The sequence below is a fragment of the Pezoporus flaviventris genome, unplaced genomic scaffold (assembly GCF_033815535.1).
Source record: "Pezoporus flaviventris isolate CSIRO_AGI_PZ_B2104156 unplaced genomic scaffold, CSIRO_AGI_Pfla_v1 ptg000025l, whole genome shotgun sequence".
Classification (NCBI taxonomy): Eukaryota; Metazoa; Chordata; class Aves; order Psittaciformes; family Psittacidae; genus Pezoporus; species Pezoporus flaviventris.
The window spans coordinates 4,286,272-4,304,626 of NW_026892573.1; the positions used below are offsets into that span (position 1 = coordinate 4,286,272).

Genomic DNA, 18,355 nt, shown 5'->3' on the forward strand with positions numbered 1-18,355 from the left:
TTTAGTCTAGAGATGACATTCTAATGACATGGATATTTGGAAACAAGATTGATTTGCTTTGGGAGGTTACAGAACTCCATCTCTGAAGGTTTTCAGGCATGAATCATGACAAAAATCAGATAGGAAGGTTTTAGATTAACTTGCAACTTTTCTGAAGGAAATGGGATACACTAGATTAGCACTATTATCCTACTCTCAGAGCTCTGGAAAACAACATAGACAAGGTCAGTACTTTCATTCTAAACATGTAGCAGCTTCAGGAAGTAGCTTTTGTGCAGTGGTCTAAACACCATACCAAATTACCTCAGTGCGTCTATCATGGGAATTTGCAATAGGGGCTGGAACACATTTAGAGAGATTACCTAGATGTTCTTTAACCCCAAGACAGAACCAACTGTGCCTAAACCATTCTTGAAAGGTGTATCTGTAATTCAAGGTGATCCATCTTGGTTTACAAACTCCAAAGGGTTAAATCTCATGACCAATACCAAGACTGTTTTGGAAGGCAGCAGTAGGATAATGTGACATGCCAGCTGTGGTGGACACACGGGATACTGAGATCAAGACTGCTTCATCATCAGAGCCAGGCAGTCAGCCTAGTCCCAATCTTTCATGGTGAGATCTAAGAAAAAGTTGCTTTTATCAACTGCGTGTGAACTGCACCTGTAGTTTCTCCTCTCCTTGGCCTTCAGCATACACAGTATGCACTCATAGCTGCTAGTCAAGTGAAGTTTCTGATAAGCATGTTGTGAAGACAGTCTTGTAAGTCTGTCATCTTTGATGTAACCTGTCCTACAAAATCTCAGTGATGGATTCAAAATGATCAGGTGAATATCCCTTATTCAGTATGATCAGATCTTTCTTCTACCCTCTCACTTATGGACTGAACAGTCCCCAGTTACAGCTTTCTCTTACGTTTCCTTAACCTCTATCTTCTCATTAACAAAGTCCTTTCCAATCAACCCATGTAAACCCAAATATAATACTTCTAAAAGTCATATAAAGTGCAAATTTCTCAAAAAACTAGGATAAACATAATTCTTTAAAACAGAAATTACCAAGTAACTTTCACCAGAGAAACCATGGCAAGAATTTGAAGCATGTACTGTCAATTTGACACTGTAGTTCTGTGCAGTACACCCAAGTACTGGTTCCCTAGGCATTTAAGCCTTCCATCATCAAAATTAAAAGGTGTACCACATGCATTACACAGTCTTCTTTTAATAGGTATATGTAGGCTGTTAGATACAGTAACAGTGGTGCTCCAGCAGGAGAAACCTACACACGGACACCTAATATCAGAACATTGTGTCATAAGAATCAGTCCCTCCTTGACAAAAATAAAATATATATGCCCAATGGCAAACCCTATTTTCCATATATCCATAAAGCCTTCTTCACAAAAGGGAAATATTTGTTTCTCCATAAATAAATTATATATTAGAGTTCAAGCCAGAGTAAATTAGTTTCCTAATAGCTTTTCAGTACGATCTACTTAAGTCTGTTATCTGTGAACTGTAGAAGAACCAGTTAAATCTGTGTCATAATTCAGTTTAGTCCTAAAAAAAACCCCCAAAAAGCTATTTTAAGTCTAACCTCAGAAAAAGTGTATGGTGTAATATGTCAACTGATAACATAATTATAGAATAATAGTGATATACAGATACATACAAAAATGGTTCCTAGAGCTTACATCCATTGTCCTAGTCTGCAAAGTGTTTTTATAGAGGCTTTTCTAAGTATCGAAGAGAAAATCTCACTACCACTGAAGACAACTTGTTTGCTTTGCTACTGATTTAGGTGACAACAGGATAGAAACGTGTTGCAATTCAATTAAAAACACAGGAAAAGAAACAAGTATTTCCCTTTATTAATATATATGTATCTGTTTATCATACAAGCTATCAACATGTACATGAACATTCAAGATTAAATATTAGTAATAAGCAAATACTCTATCATGAAGTAATTTGTTATAAATGATTTGGAAGAATATAAATTTGAACCAGAGAAGTACTGACTTCAAGTGCTCCAGGTTGGCTTTGAATCAGTTAGCAGCAAGATAATGCACTATAAAAAAGTGACCATGAGAAACCTGTCTTCTTAATATATAATCTTATGTTATTCTTACTCCTTGGCCAGCTGTACATTGGTCGGTTTTGCTCCAATAGGTATCCCATATTTGTGCAAAGTGTTGATTAAAATTTCACGCATTTCGTTGTTGTAGGAGTCAAAGTCAAATACATTTCGAACAACATTTGCCAGCCCTTCAGTTGGAAATTTCTGTGAAGAAACAAAGAGCCCAAGTTTGTTTTACTGAATATCTGTTAAGTCACAGCATATCATTAAGTACTTCTAAAACCAGTAGTTACAGCAGTAACTTTGCTCAACTTAGACAAGTGCTCAAATAATCATTTTTCAGTTTTCAGAATAAAGAAGGTAATCAAGTCAGAATGAAGTTACTGACATTAAACCTGAATTAAACAAACAAGGAGGAGACAATTATTTAAATACTCAACATAATTCATGTTTTAAAGAATCATCTTAATTATACACATAACAAGATTGTGTAATCATTGGAACATGCAATTAAATATAGCTTGTATTCCTTAAATTTGGAATTGCTCTTTTTGTAATGTAAAGATCTGACACAAATACATATATTTGTGTAATTCAACTACACAACTCATTTAAGAATTCTGTTTCTTGATGTTGAATATAGAAAAGAAAAAGATACGCTGCTTACTAAAAATGACTTTAGGTCATGAAGGATTTGATTAAGATTTGCATACATGTGTTTTCCTAGAAAAAAGCACTACTTGAAACGTGCTGTGTGTATTAAAAAAAAGTTTATCAAACTTTCATTAGTATTTCAAACAATGCAGGTTTTGCCACTGAACTGGACTGATGACTTAAGACTGATGTGCTCTTCCAGGTTTCAGAACTGATGCTCATATATTCCCACACCTTTAATTACTGTTCACAAGAAGAAAACACATTTTCCTGCCTCTCATTTCCCACTAAGGACTAGAAGACAGTAAGGCTTAAAGCCTTGACCGAGCAGTCAGTTGAACACACGTAATAGGAATAGACTGATGAAGGGTGTTATTGGAACCTGCAGAAGACACTATAGGTGTGAAAAGCTGGTTTAGCCTTTCCACGAACTGGCTGCAAGTGCTTAGTGGGTAACTTCCACTGTCTTTTGATTTGCCATGAAACTCCATAGTAAACATGTACCTGTCCCCATTTAGATTAAGGCATATTTCAATGGACATAGACCTTATATATGCAGCTATAATTTCAGGCTTATATAAGCTCATTTTTTAAAGGAACATTTAGGTAATTTAAACAGAGTATGTATTATGCGCTATTTAGATTTTGTCATTGACAAAAATAGCTGTTTAAGTTGAACATGTTGACACAGCTAAGTCATTGAGCCTTTCACAGATACTCTTCAACAAAACATCTGAAAAATCATCTTACTCTTGTAAGATGGTGTGTTGGGTTTGTGAGAGGAGTGAGAATATGCAAGAGAAACATCCCTGCAGACACCAAGGTCAGAGCAGAAGGAGGGTGAGGAGGTGCTCCAGGCACAGGAACACAGATTCCTCTGCAGCCTGTGGTGCAGACCACGGTGAGGCAGCTGTCCTCCTGCAGACCATGGAGGTCCTGCACCCCAATGAGGATCCCACACTGGGGCAAGGGGATGCCTGAAGGAGGCTGTGACCCTGTGGGAAGCTCACACTGAAGCAGACTCCTGGCAGGACCTGTGGCCTCGAGGAGAGAGCAGCCCACACTGGAGCAGGTTTGCTGCAGGACTTGCGATCCCATGGGGGACCCACACGGGAGCAGCCTGCTCCTGAAGGACTGCACCTCATGGGAAGGGCCCACGTTGGAGCAGTTCATAGAAGGCTGTCTCCTGTGGGAGGGACCCCATGCTGGAGCAGGGTAAAAGTGTGAGGAATTCTCCCCCTGAAGAGGAAGAAGTAGCAGAGACAAGATGTGATGAACTGACCACAACTCCCATTCCCCATTCTCCTGTGGTGCTGGCAGAGAGGAAATAGAGAATTTGTGAGTAAAGTGAAGACCAGAAAGAAGGGAGGGGTTGGGAGAAGGTGTTTTAATATTTGGTTTCTATTTCGCATTATCCTACTCTGATTTAACTGGTAATAAATTAAACTAATGCCCCAAGTTCAGTCTGTTTTGCCTCTGACAGTAACTGGTGAGTGAGCTCTTGAGCTCTCCCTGCCTATGAGCCTTTCTTCATATTTTCTCTCCTCTGTTCAGCTGAGGAATGCAGTGGGAGAGCAGCTTTGAATGGGCGTGCCTGGTGTCCAGCCAGGGTCAACCCACCACAGATGTAAATGGAATAAATCAAATCAAAAGAATTAAAAAAAAGAAAAATCACCACATTACTATATATCCTAGAACTTTACCACCTAACTGCTTTACCTTTTTTTTTTTTTTGGCAAGAGATGTGAGAGAGAATCTTTATTTTAAACTTCTCATTTTTTCCTCATATGCCTTTCATTCAAATACTACATCTTTGAGACAAGGACCTGGATGCTCCCATCTCAGTATGGCACATTTACAGAGATGAAGATAAGCATGTGAAGAAGTATTTTAAGGAGATCAAGTCTTAATTGTTTTTTCTCCATTACTGAGCAAGGCTTTTACAAAAACCTTTAGAACAGACTTGGCACAATACAATAAATGGTATTATCTATCTAAATTAATAAATGTATTACAAGTAAAGATATTTGAGTCCTGAGTAAAAGCTAAAATAGAAGAAACCTGAAAATTTTCATAAATGTTTTGACCCATACTCTTAATCAAACATCAGCCTTAGCCAGGAATTTAGTATTTTCCCAACTTAATGAGTATCTAATCTCTGCAATAAAATATCCATGGCACAAGCAACACTAAAATTAGCTAGTTATTGTGGGTGTCCTACCACTGCTAGGAGCAGGCCTGTACAAACCTCTTTTTAACATGCAGTGTCCATGCCACAGAATATTTCAGTACTACTGTTGGTATAAAAGCAAGCTAAACTCCATTCTGCTTTTTAAACCTGTCCCCAAGGTTACCTATTAGAAACCTATTGGAAGTTCCTAACTGAAACCTATTAGAAGTTCTGCACTATTACAGCTTAGCAAAATACAAGTTAGTGTGGGAAAACAAGAAGCTGCCCTATTGCCTGTGCAGACCTTAAGGAATGAAACAGGTACTAAACCATAAAGTTTCTCCCAACAGCTGTTCTAACTAAAGACTCTATAAATATTTCACATGTAATGTAAATGCAAAAAGTTTATGTTAAAGCTACTTAGTGTGCAGGACTGTATCTCAGTCTGTTTTCAAGTATGTCTTCTTTTTGATAACAAGAGCAAAGTATGTCCAGAATTGTGCATACTCTATATAACCCAACTCTACTATTTAGAACATTTATGAAGATGAATAGTGCATTTTCTTCCCTTCTCACTGCAAAGCACAACCAACAAACTGGCACCAAGCTGTCTTGTTCACTCATGACCTACTCTTTCACCTGCCCTGCATAAGATACTGCAGAACGTTTTGTCAAGTGTTTAAAATATTATCTGTTTTTCACTAATAGTCTCCAAGTTTTCTGAATCACTGTGTAACTACTGACAGACACCCTTCTGACTGAACTGCCTCAATACTTCTATGTCTCTTTCATCAGTAGGACATCAGAAAAAAATTATTTCTTCAGGTACAACTCATAGCTGCTGTCAAAAAAACATGTTCTGAACACAAGCCACTTGTCAAAAAGCCCTTTACTTCAGTTATTAAAAAAATCACAACTCTCTTGTTTCAATCAGAACAAATCCAACAACTTTTTAATAACTGTCTGGACAACTGCTTACTGAAGAAAGGCCATGACAGTTCACTTGAAGAACACACACAAAAAAAGCTTGAATGTTTGAGCTGAACATTTTTTAAAAAATGATTTGGTTGCTATTGATTTTTAAAACCAGATTACTGGAGGAAACATTGATCCTTCATCAGTCTGTCTGGTTCTCATTCATTGATTCTTCCCCTCACAACTAACACCTCTGCGTGTACCTTAGAGTATTTTCACAGCTTAGATTCTTGGCTAGTCGTTAAAATAGTAGATAACATAGGCTTTGCTTTAAACAATTTTACAATTTTATATTTTTATATATATATTTTATGCTTTATTTGATACAGAGTTGTGACAGAATTCAGCTTGAATCCATATTTTTATGAATTTACCTTTCCATGAGTACATGCTTTGCTACAGTCTGCTTAAAAGGTATCAGCAAAATAGTATCTTCCCAGGACAAATACAGAATCTTCATTAAAATATGCTATACACACTACCACCACACTGAAAACGGTGACGAATTATCTGGCATCCAGTCTGTAATGAGTCCAGATTTTTGTTTCAGACTTCTGCCTCATGCTCTTAGTACCACTCCATATTCTAGTGCCTTCAGATGCCTGCACGTTTCCCATCTGGCCAGTGCCACCCCAAAGGCCCACCCTGCCACTGTGACACTAACAGATGTCTCCCTACCTGCTCATTCCTCCATGGCCTTGGCTTCCCCCTCTATACTCAATGCCTTTCCACTGAATACCGCTGTGCTTCCTTAGTTGTCGTGTCAGCAGAGCAAGACGCACCATGTCTATGCCTCATCCTGAGCGACAGGCATATTAATTGATTAAACAGTGCTCATGTCTTCAGTGGGCATATCTACTGTCAACCAAAACAGCTGAATTCTCTCCCTGCCTTTTAATTCACAGGGACACTAATCAAGATTTCTATCTGCTCCTCTCTGTCACATAGCCACTGATCTTGATTAAGCCAGCAGAAACCTAATTCTCTTTGAAAACTGGTAACTAAGATTCACTGTGGTTGGCCAAAAGGGTAAATGGTTATTACTAATGTGCATCTGGCAGCAAGGTGAGAAAGGGATACAAACTGTGATTTGATAAGCCTACTTTCTTTTTGAGGTTAGGCTAAATAGAAAAAAGTACCGTCTATGCACAAAAGCTTACCAAACAGGCCTAAAAGCCTGACGATTATTAGACTTCAGGGCCTGAAGGCACCTTAGACATTTACTGCTTGGAAACTGTTATACTAGTGCTGTACTACAGTAGAGCATAGCACTATACAGTGTTATACTATTTAGTGTTATACTATATTAGAAAGCAATCTCAGATATGAATAAGAAAGAAGGCCTATCAGAAAAATATCAACTTTCCCAAACTTAATAGTTATAAAACCCACTATTTTGATTTTATCTGGACTAATGTGGCTTGCCTGATTAACATTCACCAGAGACAAGGGGTGAATCTTGACACTGCAAAATAACATAAAAAAGGTCTTATGAAAACTAGCATATTAGATTGCAGAGAAGCAGTCATAGCATATGCTGGTAGTTCCGGGAAGCATACGGTAACTCAGTGGAGCAAGAGCTTCTCATCTTGCACATAAGCCACTATTACCATAAATACTTTTGACATTTGACACAGTCTGAAAACCGCACGCAAGCAAGACAAAAAGGCTATATTCAGGTCACCTGCAATCTAGAGCTACAAGACCCATATTCCCTATACAATCTGTGGGGAGAAATAGTAGCAGCAACTAATTTAGGCACCTGCATTAGACAACTTTTCCTACGCCTACAGTTTCAGGTCTTCAAACTAATTTGATGTCTCAAGATTCAACAAAAAAACTCTCCTTAAGAAAAAGTTAGTATAGAGGCAACCTAGCTCTAAATGCAATGTGTCTGCTACAATTAATCTCTACAGGTGCTCTACTTGCATAATCTTTATGGGAAGATGCTCTTGTAACTACACTGTAGACATAATCCTATATTTTGATGACAACAATTAATTGGAGTACAGAGATTAGCCTAATAATATGTTGATGTAATCAGAATGCTTTTTAACTGACTAGCCCCAATGTGTTCTCAGATAACAGCAATCAACACTTTTTTTTTTTTTTCCAAAACATCCAACCTTTTTTTACAGAAGCAAAATATTCCAAAATTGTGTGGAAGAAATCAACACAATAGTACAAAGAGAGTGGGCCTGTGGAACTGCTGTAAGGGAAATAGTTTAACAACATGACTAACTTCCCTCCTTCCTTCCTAAGGACCAGCAATTTTATTGACTCATTTCCCTCCTTCCTCTTTCTTCTCTACCTGAAGACCTAAAGCTTCTTACTTTGGAATAACCATTGTGTTTATATTCATTGTTTACATTTGGCTACTCCCAGCCATTTTATTATTCATATTGAAAAACAAGTTACAGTAAACAAAATGTTGCATCCTTTCAAAGAGACTGGGATCTTGAAAACAAAAGTTACAGAAGAAATCAAAGCTGCATGTTGTAGACTTATTTGGGTATTTACACTGGATTTTGAAAGCAGTGAAATCTTAGACAGGAAAACCTGCCTGGTGATCCATGCCCAATGATGAAGGGAAGATGCTAGGAAGGAAGGTAGGACTAGCCAAAGAGTATGTAGACAGGAAAATGTTAATTTAACAAAACTCCTAAACCACCAGCTTTTCAGCTGCACAGCAACTGTTCCTCAAGTTTGCAATTTTTCCACTTTCATTTCAAATGTAACTCTGTACATGTTCTATCATTCTGGCAAACAAATACCCACCAACTGGTAATAGATCCTAATAAACTACTTTGCTTATGTGTTTATTTGGATGGGTTCTTCGGCTTTTAGGTCTGAATTTTGTTAACCTTTAGTACAAAGTTGTGAAGACAGCATTCTTGGTATCATAGTAGCATCAATTTACTTTGTCTCAACACCTTGCTGCATCCCAGAAACCACAGAGCACAAAATCTATCTTCCCTAGAAATTTGGATGAAGATTTTTGAAAGTAGTAATTTTAAGCTGCAGGATCTAAATGTCTGTATATGGATGAATGCATGTATGTTTATGAGCACAAACACAAAACCATCATGCAACCTTATTATACCATGCAGTGTTATACATGGAAATGGTCAAATGATCTGTGAGAAGTTATATTCTAATTGTAGCAATTACATTCACATTTCCACTAAACTTTCCTTCAATCTAGGATTCAGTAATTCAAGAAATAACGTACAAATTAACAAATTACTGATTTTATGATTATAAACAGGACAAAATAAAACCACTGCTATTTCAAAGAGTATTGAGATACTTTATATTTCAAGTACTTCAGGCAAAAAGTATCCTCAACTCATAAAGCCAGAAGTCAGACTCTACTGCAATCTTTAAAAAAAGATCATCTTTAAATCAGAATTCAAGATTTTACAGTTCAAATGTGTGTAGGAAGCGATCATGGATCCTAAGTACCTGTTTGCTAAGTTTGAATCCATCTAACATTTTCCTTAGAAAAATTCCATCAGTGATGCACTATTGCTATGCAAAATGAACTTGTTTTCCCCCGGAAATTATTAAAACCAAAAATTTTATCGCAGCATAAAGTGAACAGCTCCACTGTTCTGGAAGTATTGTATGCTGAATACGAATTTTTTCAGTGAAGGCTAGTACGAACGCTGCATACTGTATTCACATGTATGGATGTGGTATTTGCTCACACAGTAGAAAAGCAGACTCTCAGGTTGGGGTTTTGTTGTAAAATATCTATAAATATACAGAAAAATATCTGCCTGTATGCATCTGTGATCTTTACCCTCAGACTATCTGAACATCTGAGTCCTCCAAAATGCAAAACTTTTCATAAGAATGAAATAAAAATGCATAACATCTTTTTTCTAAAACCTTCAAGCATTAAAATCTCAGCAGCGATGAAACCAAGTTTACAATAAAATCTGATGTACTGTACCTGCAAATGTTTTACAATATTCACAACTTCTCTAGTTGAATAGGGATAGTTAATAATTCCTTGGTCAGCCAAGCTCCTGAGTTCTCCAAAAGCAGCCACCAGTTTCTGAAGAATTTGTTCTGGAACATCAGGACCATATTGTCTAAGCATAGCCAGTTCAGACTCTGGTTTGGGATTATCAACAGCATGACAACTAAAAATGTCTCCTAAAAAGAAAAGTAAGCATCCACTTAAGTAATTAGAAAGAGAGCATCACAACAGCCCCTGTAATTTTCATACAGCACCTTAAATGGAAAAACAATGGCTCAAGAGGATGCTAAGTACCTGCTAGCCTATCACACAGGGTCATGTGCATGGAGGCACTAAAGAGAATTAGGAAGCAGGCAGCATAGTGCTAACACCGAAAAGACAGTAGCCTCCACTGCTGGGAAAAGAATCATCCATCAGGCTCCCATGTATTCTACTGAGGAGGACAGCACCTGGCCCATGACTTGTTTGATTTGGGGATAAAGTTGCTTTAATCACTTATGTCAGGTATCAGGCTGCTTACAACTCATGTTTTTGCTTTATTTGTATATAAGACACACTCATTTGCAAAGATTTCTTTTGTAACCCTGCCTTTGTCCAGATCCCATAAAACAAAATAGCTGTAACACAGATGACCACATATGTGCATGTTCACTTCAGGACAAGTTTAAGCACTTTTACATAAATTTACATGGTAATCTTCAAGGTGAATCTCACCTCCGAGTGTCCTATGTGAAACAAAGTATCAATATGCACAAGGACTTCTTCTCCTCATGAAATCTAATGGATATAGGTTGTTAGTCTATTAATCAATTATATTAGAGATCACCATTTAATATGAATCACTTACCTAAAGTGCCAAAAAAGTCATTCCCCAAGAAAGGAAATCCAGGTCTATTTGCTAGAACTATCATTCTAAAATCAGGATGAATAACTATTACATTTTCTCTCCCCTCTACATGAGCATTATCTGGAAAAGAAATAAAATTTATTAATTGCATATTTAAGCCTTGTGATAATGGATTATTAATTGCTTGAAAGACTCCAGCGCAGAGCTACAAAGATGATTAAGGGAATGGAACATCTCTCTTATGAGGAGAGGCTGAGGGAGCTGGGACTCTTTAGCTTGGAGGAGACTGAGGGGTGACCTCATCAATGTTTACAAATCTGTAAAGGGTGAGTGTCAGGATGATGGAGCTAGGTTTTTTTCAGTGATGTCCAGTGATAGGACAAGGGGCAGTGGGTGTAAACTGGAGCATAGGAGGTTCCATGTGAACATTAGGAAAAATTTCTTTACTGTGAGAGTGACAGAGCACTGGAACAGGTTGCACAGGGGGGTTGTGGAGTCTCCTACGTTGGAGATGTTCAAGGCCCGCCTGGACAAGTTCCTGTGTGATGTACTGTAGGTTACCCTGCTCTTGCAGGAGGGTTGGACTAGATGATCTTTTGAGGTCCCTTCCAACCCTTAGGATTCTGTGATTCTATGACAGAATTCTGTTAATCTAATTATGTTCTCAGAGCAGTTACAAAAAAAGGGTCAACAGCTTCTTAGGGTGTCATTCAACTGCATGTTCTAGCTTTCATTTTAAAGTTTCATATTTTCTTTCATGAATATTTAACTGAAATGTTTCATTTGAAAAAAAAAAAAAACCAACATCAAAATGCATCCACTCTTCTTGGGGTGGGGATTACCTGTCGTGTTTTTATTTAATTTCACTAAAATGCTGAAGCCAATGGTGAATAAAATGCGGTTTTATAAAGGTCTGACATTACCTGATCTGGGAACATGGGACTGAAGTTTCTCCTGGTTACTACAAATATCTTTGAGAAGCCAGAGACTCATGATTTCATGCATGTGAAGACTCTGTTTCTCAAAAATGAGTCAGACTGGCCCCACTTGTTCCCTTGCAGCACATTTCCAGCAGCACATGGTGTTTGCGAAACCTTTTAGCTCATCTAAAAAACTACAGTACTGACACTGGCTAGCAAGATATTTAATAAAATGCCCAACTACGTGACGAGCAAACCTTAAGTGCTGTGCCATGTAAATGCCACATTATTGCTCCACTCATACCTAAACATTATTCCCAATACTGTTAAAAAGAAACTCATCATGGAAATTACAGTGTCTACTAAGGTTAAGAGGGCATTTCAAACACAGATTTTATTAAAAAAATATTTAGTTCTGGAAATTCACATTAATTAAATTCCATTAAATTTCAAAATAGTCTCACAGACTGCAGGATTTATTTAAATAATATAAGCATATTCAATATTGGTTAGATGAAGACCTTAATAATTCAAACCTAGATATATTCATATCTTCAATTCCAGATTTGATCAAATTATACCCCAACTGTCCAGATAGGCATAACCAAGAATATAATTTGGTCAATTTTATCTTTATTTCTTACGGTGAATGAGAAGCAGAGAGGTCAACTTACACTTGGGATTTTATTCATAAGAACATCTTTATGGCTATTGCAAAAGTAGTAGAGAAAATGACTGTAAATTCTTTAGTTGTTAACCTTTTAGTATCAAGTACTTTTTCCATTTGGATTCTTTTCAGTATTTTTAGTAATGTAATTGCTGAAAACCAGCAACATGTTACATTTTACTTTAAATAATCAAAATGCTTCTGTGTACTTACTGGCAACAATTCGCCTTCCATCTGACAAAACCATTTCCCCACTTTCCACTAAAGTTTTTAAGATACAGGTAACATTTGTTGGTGCTTTGTCTGCCTCATCAATCACCAAAATATGTCCAAACTTCACTGCTCTTACCTAGAAGAGAAAAGAATCAAAATATGACAACATCCCACCCCCACCCCCCCCCCAAAAAAAAAGAAACCCTGCAAGAATCTGCATTAATGATTTCTCAGTTATCAGAAGTGACATCTTGATGGCACTGAGACAAGTAAGGGACTCAGAACCAGGACAAACTATGACCAAACTGTAGCAGAGAGAAGAGGAAGCAGGTGAGACAAGAAAGGCGGGTATTTTTGTTTCTTCAGGATAGGGATGGAAAGGGCTATGCTAGGGAGGAAAGCGAGTAGCCTGACTGAGAATGAACTGGAGTGCTGACAGAGCAGAGAAAGCAGTTTGCATTTAGACTGTCAACATGTAGCTGAAAGAACTAAAGGATGGCTGCAACAGCTGTTTATAGTTCAACTTAGCAGCTAGGTGTGAGACGGTATAAAAGGAGGAAAATATCATTCTACCAGTTAGAATGTGTCAGGTTAATACTAAAATATTTTCCATACTTGTCTTGTACATGCAGACTCCCAAGACTACCAACTTACTCATATTTAACACAGCAAACGCGGCAAATGTGAACAAAGTATTGTGATTATAGTTCATGTGATTTAGATTAGGTATTAGGAAAAAATTCTTCCCTGTGAGGGTGAGGTCCTGGCACAGGTTGCCCAGAGAAGCTGTGGCTGCCCCATCCCTGGCAGTGTTCAAGGCCAGGCTGGATGGAGCTTGGAGCAACCCGGTCTAGTGGGTGGTGTCCCTGCCTGTAAGAAGCAGTTGGAACTAGATTTTCTTCAAGGTCCCTACCCTTCTATCATCCTATGAGAGTAAAAGTTAATGAAATGTTACCGCACTCACTGACTATGCCATGAAAGTAATCAAATCACAAAGAATTTTCTCATCTGAAAAGCCAGCATGTTTAACTTCGGGTTTTAAATGGAAAAAAACCCCAACCAAATATACAATCCAAATGTTACTACTGACCAGTGGTGAATCTTCATATATAATAAGACCATCTTTGACAGAAGGTTGTAGAGTAAGGCTTTGTACAGTGGTATCCCTGAAATGTGGAAAACCAGATAATTAAAAATACACAGAGATTCAAGTTTAAATAAAATGAAGAAATAATAAATGAACTACTGAAGGGCCTCTTTTCCTAAGAGGAAAATTTAATTTCTTTTTTTTTTTTTTAAAGAATTCTTGGAGAATTTAGACTGAGAACAACTCCGTGCCAGCCTAGTGGTCAAAGTTGACTGTCTCTGCCAGGGCTTTCATGGTAGTTCTCAATTTCTAATAAACTCTGGAAATGAAAACACTGAAAAAGGATCCGGTATCTTTATTTCATGTAGGCACATTACTACTGTTGCTACTACTGTAGTAAAACAAAAAAAAAATTAGTAAAAGCAAAAAAATTTTAGACATCTTCAATTAAAATCTGTAATGTGAATATTCTTTAATCTTCACTATTTTCATCTATTTCAACCACCAGTGAATGTACACATAAATAAAACCCAGTTGCCATTCAGAGACGTCCAGCAACATACATCACCACAATGGATTTACCTATATAAATTGCATCCATAACCTAGGGCAGCCCCTCTTGATTGTATGAAATATTTGTCAAAACAATTGTCAAGATCTGTAAAACCAACCCTGTTTACCTGGGCGTACAGAGGGATCAATGAGCTAAGGAATAATCTAGAGGTGGGTGATGACTCTCACAGTTTCATGGGCAACAGCATATGCAATTCAGTCTTAGAGCAATCAGACTGTGACATCCGTTTCTCCTGTATTTCAAAATTTGGATTAGTCTGTGTCAAAACAATGAGGGACTATTCACATGACAAAATCTATCAGGAGAGCCTCACTTACGCTGCCCAAGATCCATATGCTGGTCACCAGGTAAGGTCAGTTAACCTTTGCATTGCATGTGAGACCTGATGCAACAAAAATCTCTTTACCTTTTACAGCCATGCCGTATAACTAAACTGCTTAAGCTAAGCTGACTCACTGTTCCAAACATCCACCTTAGCTCTATCTTTAATTTTGTAACACCTTGTAAAAAGCCAACAATATTCTGATAAGCTCCATGGGTACAGGAAATCAAACACAGTACTGTTTGCAGCAAACTATTAAATGGCCTGCTTCCAATTACGTTCTTAAACTGACAGCATAACATGCACATTTCCTTTATTTGAAACTGCTGTCAGCAGGATTTCTGTCCCTAATAACTAAGAATTTCTTGTTTAGCTTTAAACTCAGTGATTGATTTATTCCAGTGTTTCCCATGGACAGGAATAAAAAATAGGGTGGGAAGAGAGATTTTTAATGTTTAGCTACTTCATCTGAACTTTAATCCAGGAGGAGAAAGGCTACAAAGCTGCAACCACCTTCACTTTATTTAACCCCATCAAATGTGGCCTGTCACAAGCAGTGACACTCCCCAAAATAGCTATATTCGTAGAATTCACTTGCAACATGTAATTTTTTTAAACCACTAAAATAAGCTGTAGCATTAATCTATTATCTTAGAAATCCTATCATGGACATATACCCAAAGCTTTTGTTGTCATCTTGCCTGTCTACCCACTTCTATGCTGGGCAGAGAAATAATGGATCATAATAACAATAAACCAACAATTTTGTTTCTTGGAATACAGATTATTTAGGGGCTACATTCTCAGACTGTATATATCAGCCTAACTCCATTACCAGTTATAATTTCTGGTTCAAGCCTATGCAGTTGCGGATGTAGAATAATTCTTAAAATGTGTAAACCAAATCCTAACACATATGAAGGCCAGTCACAGGTTAGTCAGAATAATTAAGTCTCTTATTAGTCAGAAACAGCTCATGGAAAAATGTTCTAAGGAATTAATTCAAGGAGAAAAGTGGAAGGATTTGTCAAAGGTGAACTGGGCAGATCTAACTATAGAATAGGCCAAGAATAAGGTAAAGGAAGATGAAACAGTACAGGATGCTTTACAGATCATAAATTTGCACTTAGCAGCCAATGCATGAAAAAAATGAAGTTAACAGAACATGGCAGGAAAGGAAGATCTCTATTGGAGGTGCGGATGGGCACAAGTGATGATGGAAGAAAAGACACAAATGTCAAATGGCATTTTATTGTAACACAAAACAGTTATTTTACTTTTGGTGAGCTAGTTAATTCTCTGGCTCTGCAGAGATTATTACAACCCCCTGATACGGAATACTAACTTGTGCTAAGTATTACCAGCAGCCCACACAAATCCTTAGGATGATCTCATTCTCAAGGGGAGACAGATTTGACTGTATCTTTGGGGGAAATAAACACTATAAGAGTTTACAGTTTACTTAAGTGTTATTATAAAAGTTGCATAAATCAGAATAAATTGTAGAAGAACTGTAGAACTGTACCAAAATAAAATAATAATTAACATCCTAAATCTAGCTTCTAACTTTTAATCTTATTTTTTCCATGGTTCCCTCATTTGTTCTATTTTGTTATGCAGCCCTAATATTCTGAGAAAATATTTCAAGGGATTTGAAATGTATTATAGCTAGATATACAGCCAAATATTAATTCCATTGGCTTGACGACTTACTTAAAGTGAATGCAAAGCTCCTGTACTTGCGCAGGTTGTCGCATTCAGCCACGTAGGTAAGAATGATTTTGCAGGGTTACTACAGATAAATGTTATTTCCTTTCAGAATAATAAGCCTTTAGATGTCATTAATTTCTGTTCTTCAGAAACCTAACATGACCTAAACACAGTAAAGAATGGCCTCAGACATTTTATTTCTTATATTTCCACTTGGTAATGAATTATGTAAATATAAAGACACTAAAATATAGAATAAAAAAAAGTATGCTAAGACTGAAATATTTCTGAACAATACGATTTACAGATTTTATTAAAATGTCTGGCACCCTAAACATTAGACTGTAGAATTCCACACTTTTCCCACAGGAAAGGAACTAAAAACTTTAATTCACATTCACTTATTAATATTAGCATCTTAATATTAACTGGGCTGTAACAAAGATGTGAATATCAACACCGCCCAGTTTCATCACATTTGGCACTGAAGATAAAAATAGTTCTGACACAAAGAAGCACGACTGGGAATGTAGAAGCAAGTGAGAAAAGCTGTCTGACATACTGTCATCCCACTCAACTGAACTGTCTTCTCCTGATTGTAAAAGAAAAATATGAAAAGCTCACCAATGTCTTTCCTAAGAATGTATTTTTATGTTTTATTTTTATCAAGCAAGCCATCCTTACAGGCTCTCCATGAAAAAAAAATAGTAATGAAAAAAGATCTGCTACTGAAACTCAGCAACTCTGACAGTGCCACTCAAGTCACAGTAGGACTTCTGAGAATTCTTTTGATGTTTTTTTGTTTATTAGCTCACATCATTGCCTTTTATTTATATTTTGCTGCTGGTGCACTATTTACCCTAAAGGCAGCTTTTTCTGAGGTCTGTAGACTTACTCAAACATACTAGTCTGTGACAGTTACTATTTCTTTGACAGCAATGCCTCCTTTCTGGGGAAGAACTATGACATGCAGCAGGAGGAATTTCCATCAACCACAGAGACTACTCAGTTCATTCTGCCCCTGTCAAGATTAACCCAAATTCTATTAAACAGTTGAATTTAAAACCTTTCTCCAAAAAGAGAGGAGAGGAACTGCACCTGACAGCTATTTTACTCTTCAGAATAGAATTCTCTTCAGAAATCCAATCAATGAGTTCAGCATTTCTTAGTATCTTAATGGGAGACAGAAACTTTCTCCCAGGCTCTTTTCAACTGAAAATCTGGAGTTGTTTGAAAGAGCTGAATACCTCTATCCATAGGCCTTGAAACAGGGCGGGATGGGAGGCAAAGATGGAAAGGAAGTATATCTCCAAACACTCTGGATATCTTGCGGTGAGACACAGGAGCTAAAACTATCCAGGAGGAAAAAAATAAGGAACATAGGAGAATGATGTTCCTCTTTTCCTGAAATTTGTGTTAGCTCACCTGGAGGACCACCTGGCTGAAAGATGTTTCTTTAGAGAAATAAAATCAATGCATGAATTTCTTCTTTTGAAATATTAATACTGTCTATATGACACATCTACAAATATTCATTATATGCTTTGACACTTGTGTGTAACCCCTGAAAATTGAAATGTAAACACAAAACCAGAATTTTATCCATTGTATCATTTACTCATTATCGTCTAACTTAAGAAAAGGTATTCTAGCACTTTATTTTAAGACTTGAGCCCCCAAGGAGGCTGATGCCCAAACACAGGACACAGTATCAGGACCTCAGTTAATGTCACAAACATCCACTGTCCTGGCTTTTCCACTGCTAAAGGGTAAGAAAATATCTACAGATGGCAATCGTGTGTTTCATGAGCCTAGATAAACCAGATTCAGGTTTGGCCTTCCTCTTACTCTTCAAATGGAACTTTATGGTAGTTGAAAGGGAAAATCAGAGACACAGAATATATGCCCTAATAATAGATGTTCTTCATTTCTGAGAGATAATTATCTAAATACCTATGTATATAGACATATATCTCTTCTCAATTACATTTAAATCAGTCATGAATATACCATCTGCTGTGACCTAATTTAAGGAGTATTTGAAAAATAATCAGGCCAAGGGCCACTTGAAACTGTTAATTGGTTAGCTAATCCACTCATGGATTACCCTGATGAAGACCAGGCGATCTCAACACAAAGAAAGGATCTG

At 37.2% G+C, this 18,355-nt stretch overlaps 1 protein-coding gene across 1 annotated transcript in view; it reads right to left on the minus strand.

Moving 5' to 3' along the window:
* Positions 1-18,355, minus strand: part of VWA8 (von Willebrand factor A domain containing 8) — a 178,177-nt gene that overhangs the window by 65,134 nt on the left and 94,688 nt on the right. Inside the window, exons 22-26 of the mRNA XM_061457275.1 lie at positions 13,604-13,679; positions 12,514-12,649; positions 10,714-10,833; positions 9,837-10,042; positions 2,132-2,283 (exon numbers count right to left, since the gene is read on the minus strand). Of these exons, the coding sequence (XP_061313259.1) occupies positions 2,132-2,283; positions 9,837-10,042; positions 10,714-10,833; positions 12,514-12,649; positions 13,604-13,679 (690 nt within the window). The remainder of the gene's footprint in view (positions 1-2,131; positions 2,284-9,836; positions 10,043-10,713; positions 10,834-12,513; positions 12,650-13,603; positions 13,680-18,355) is intronic.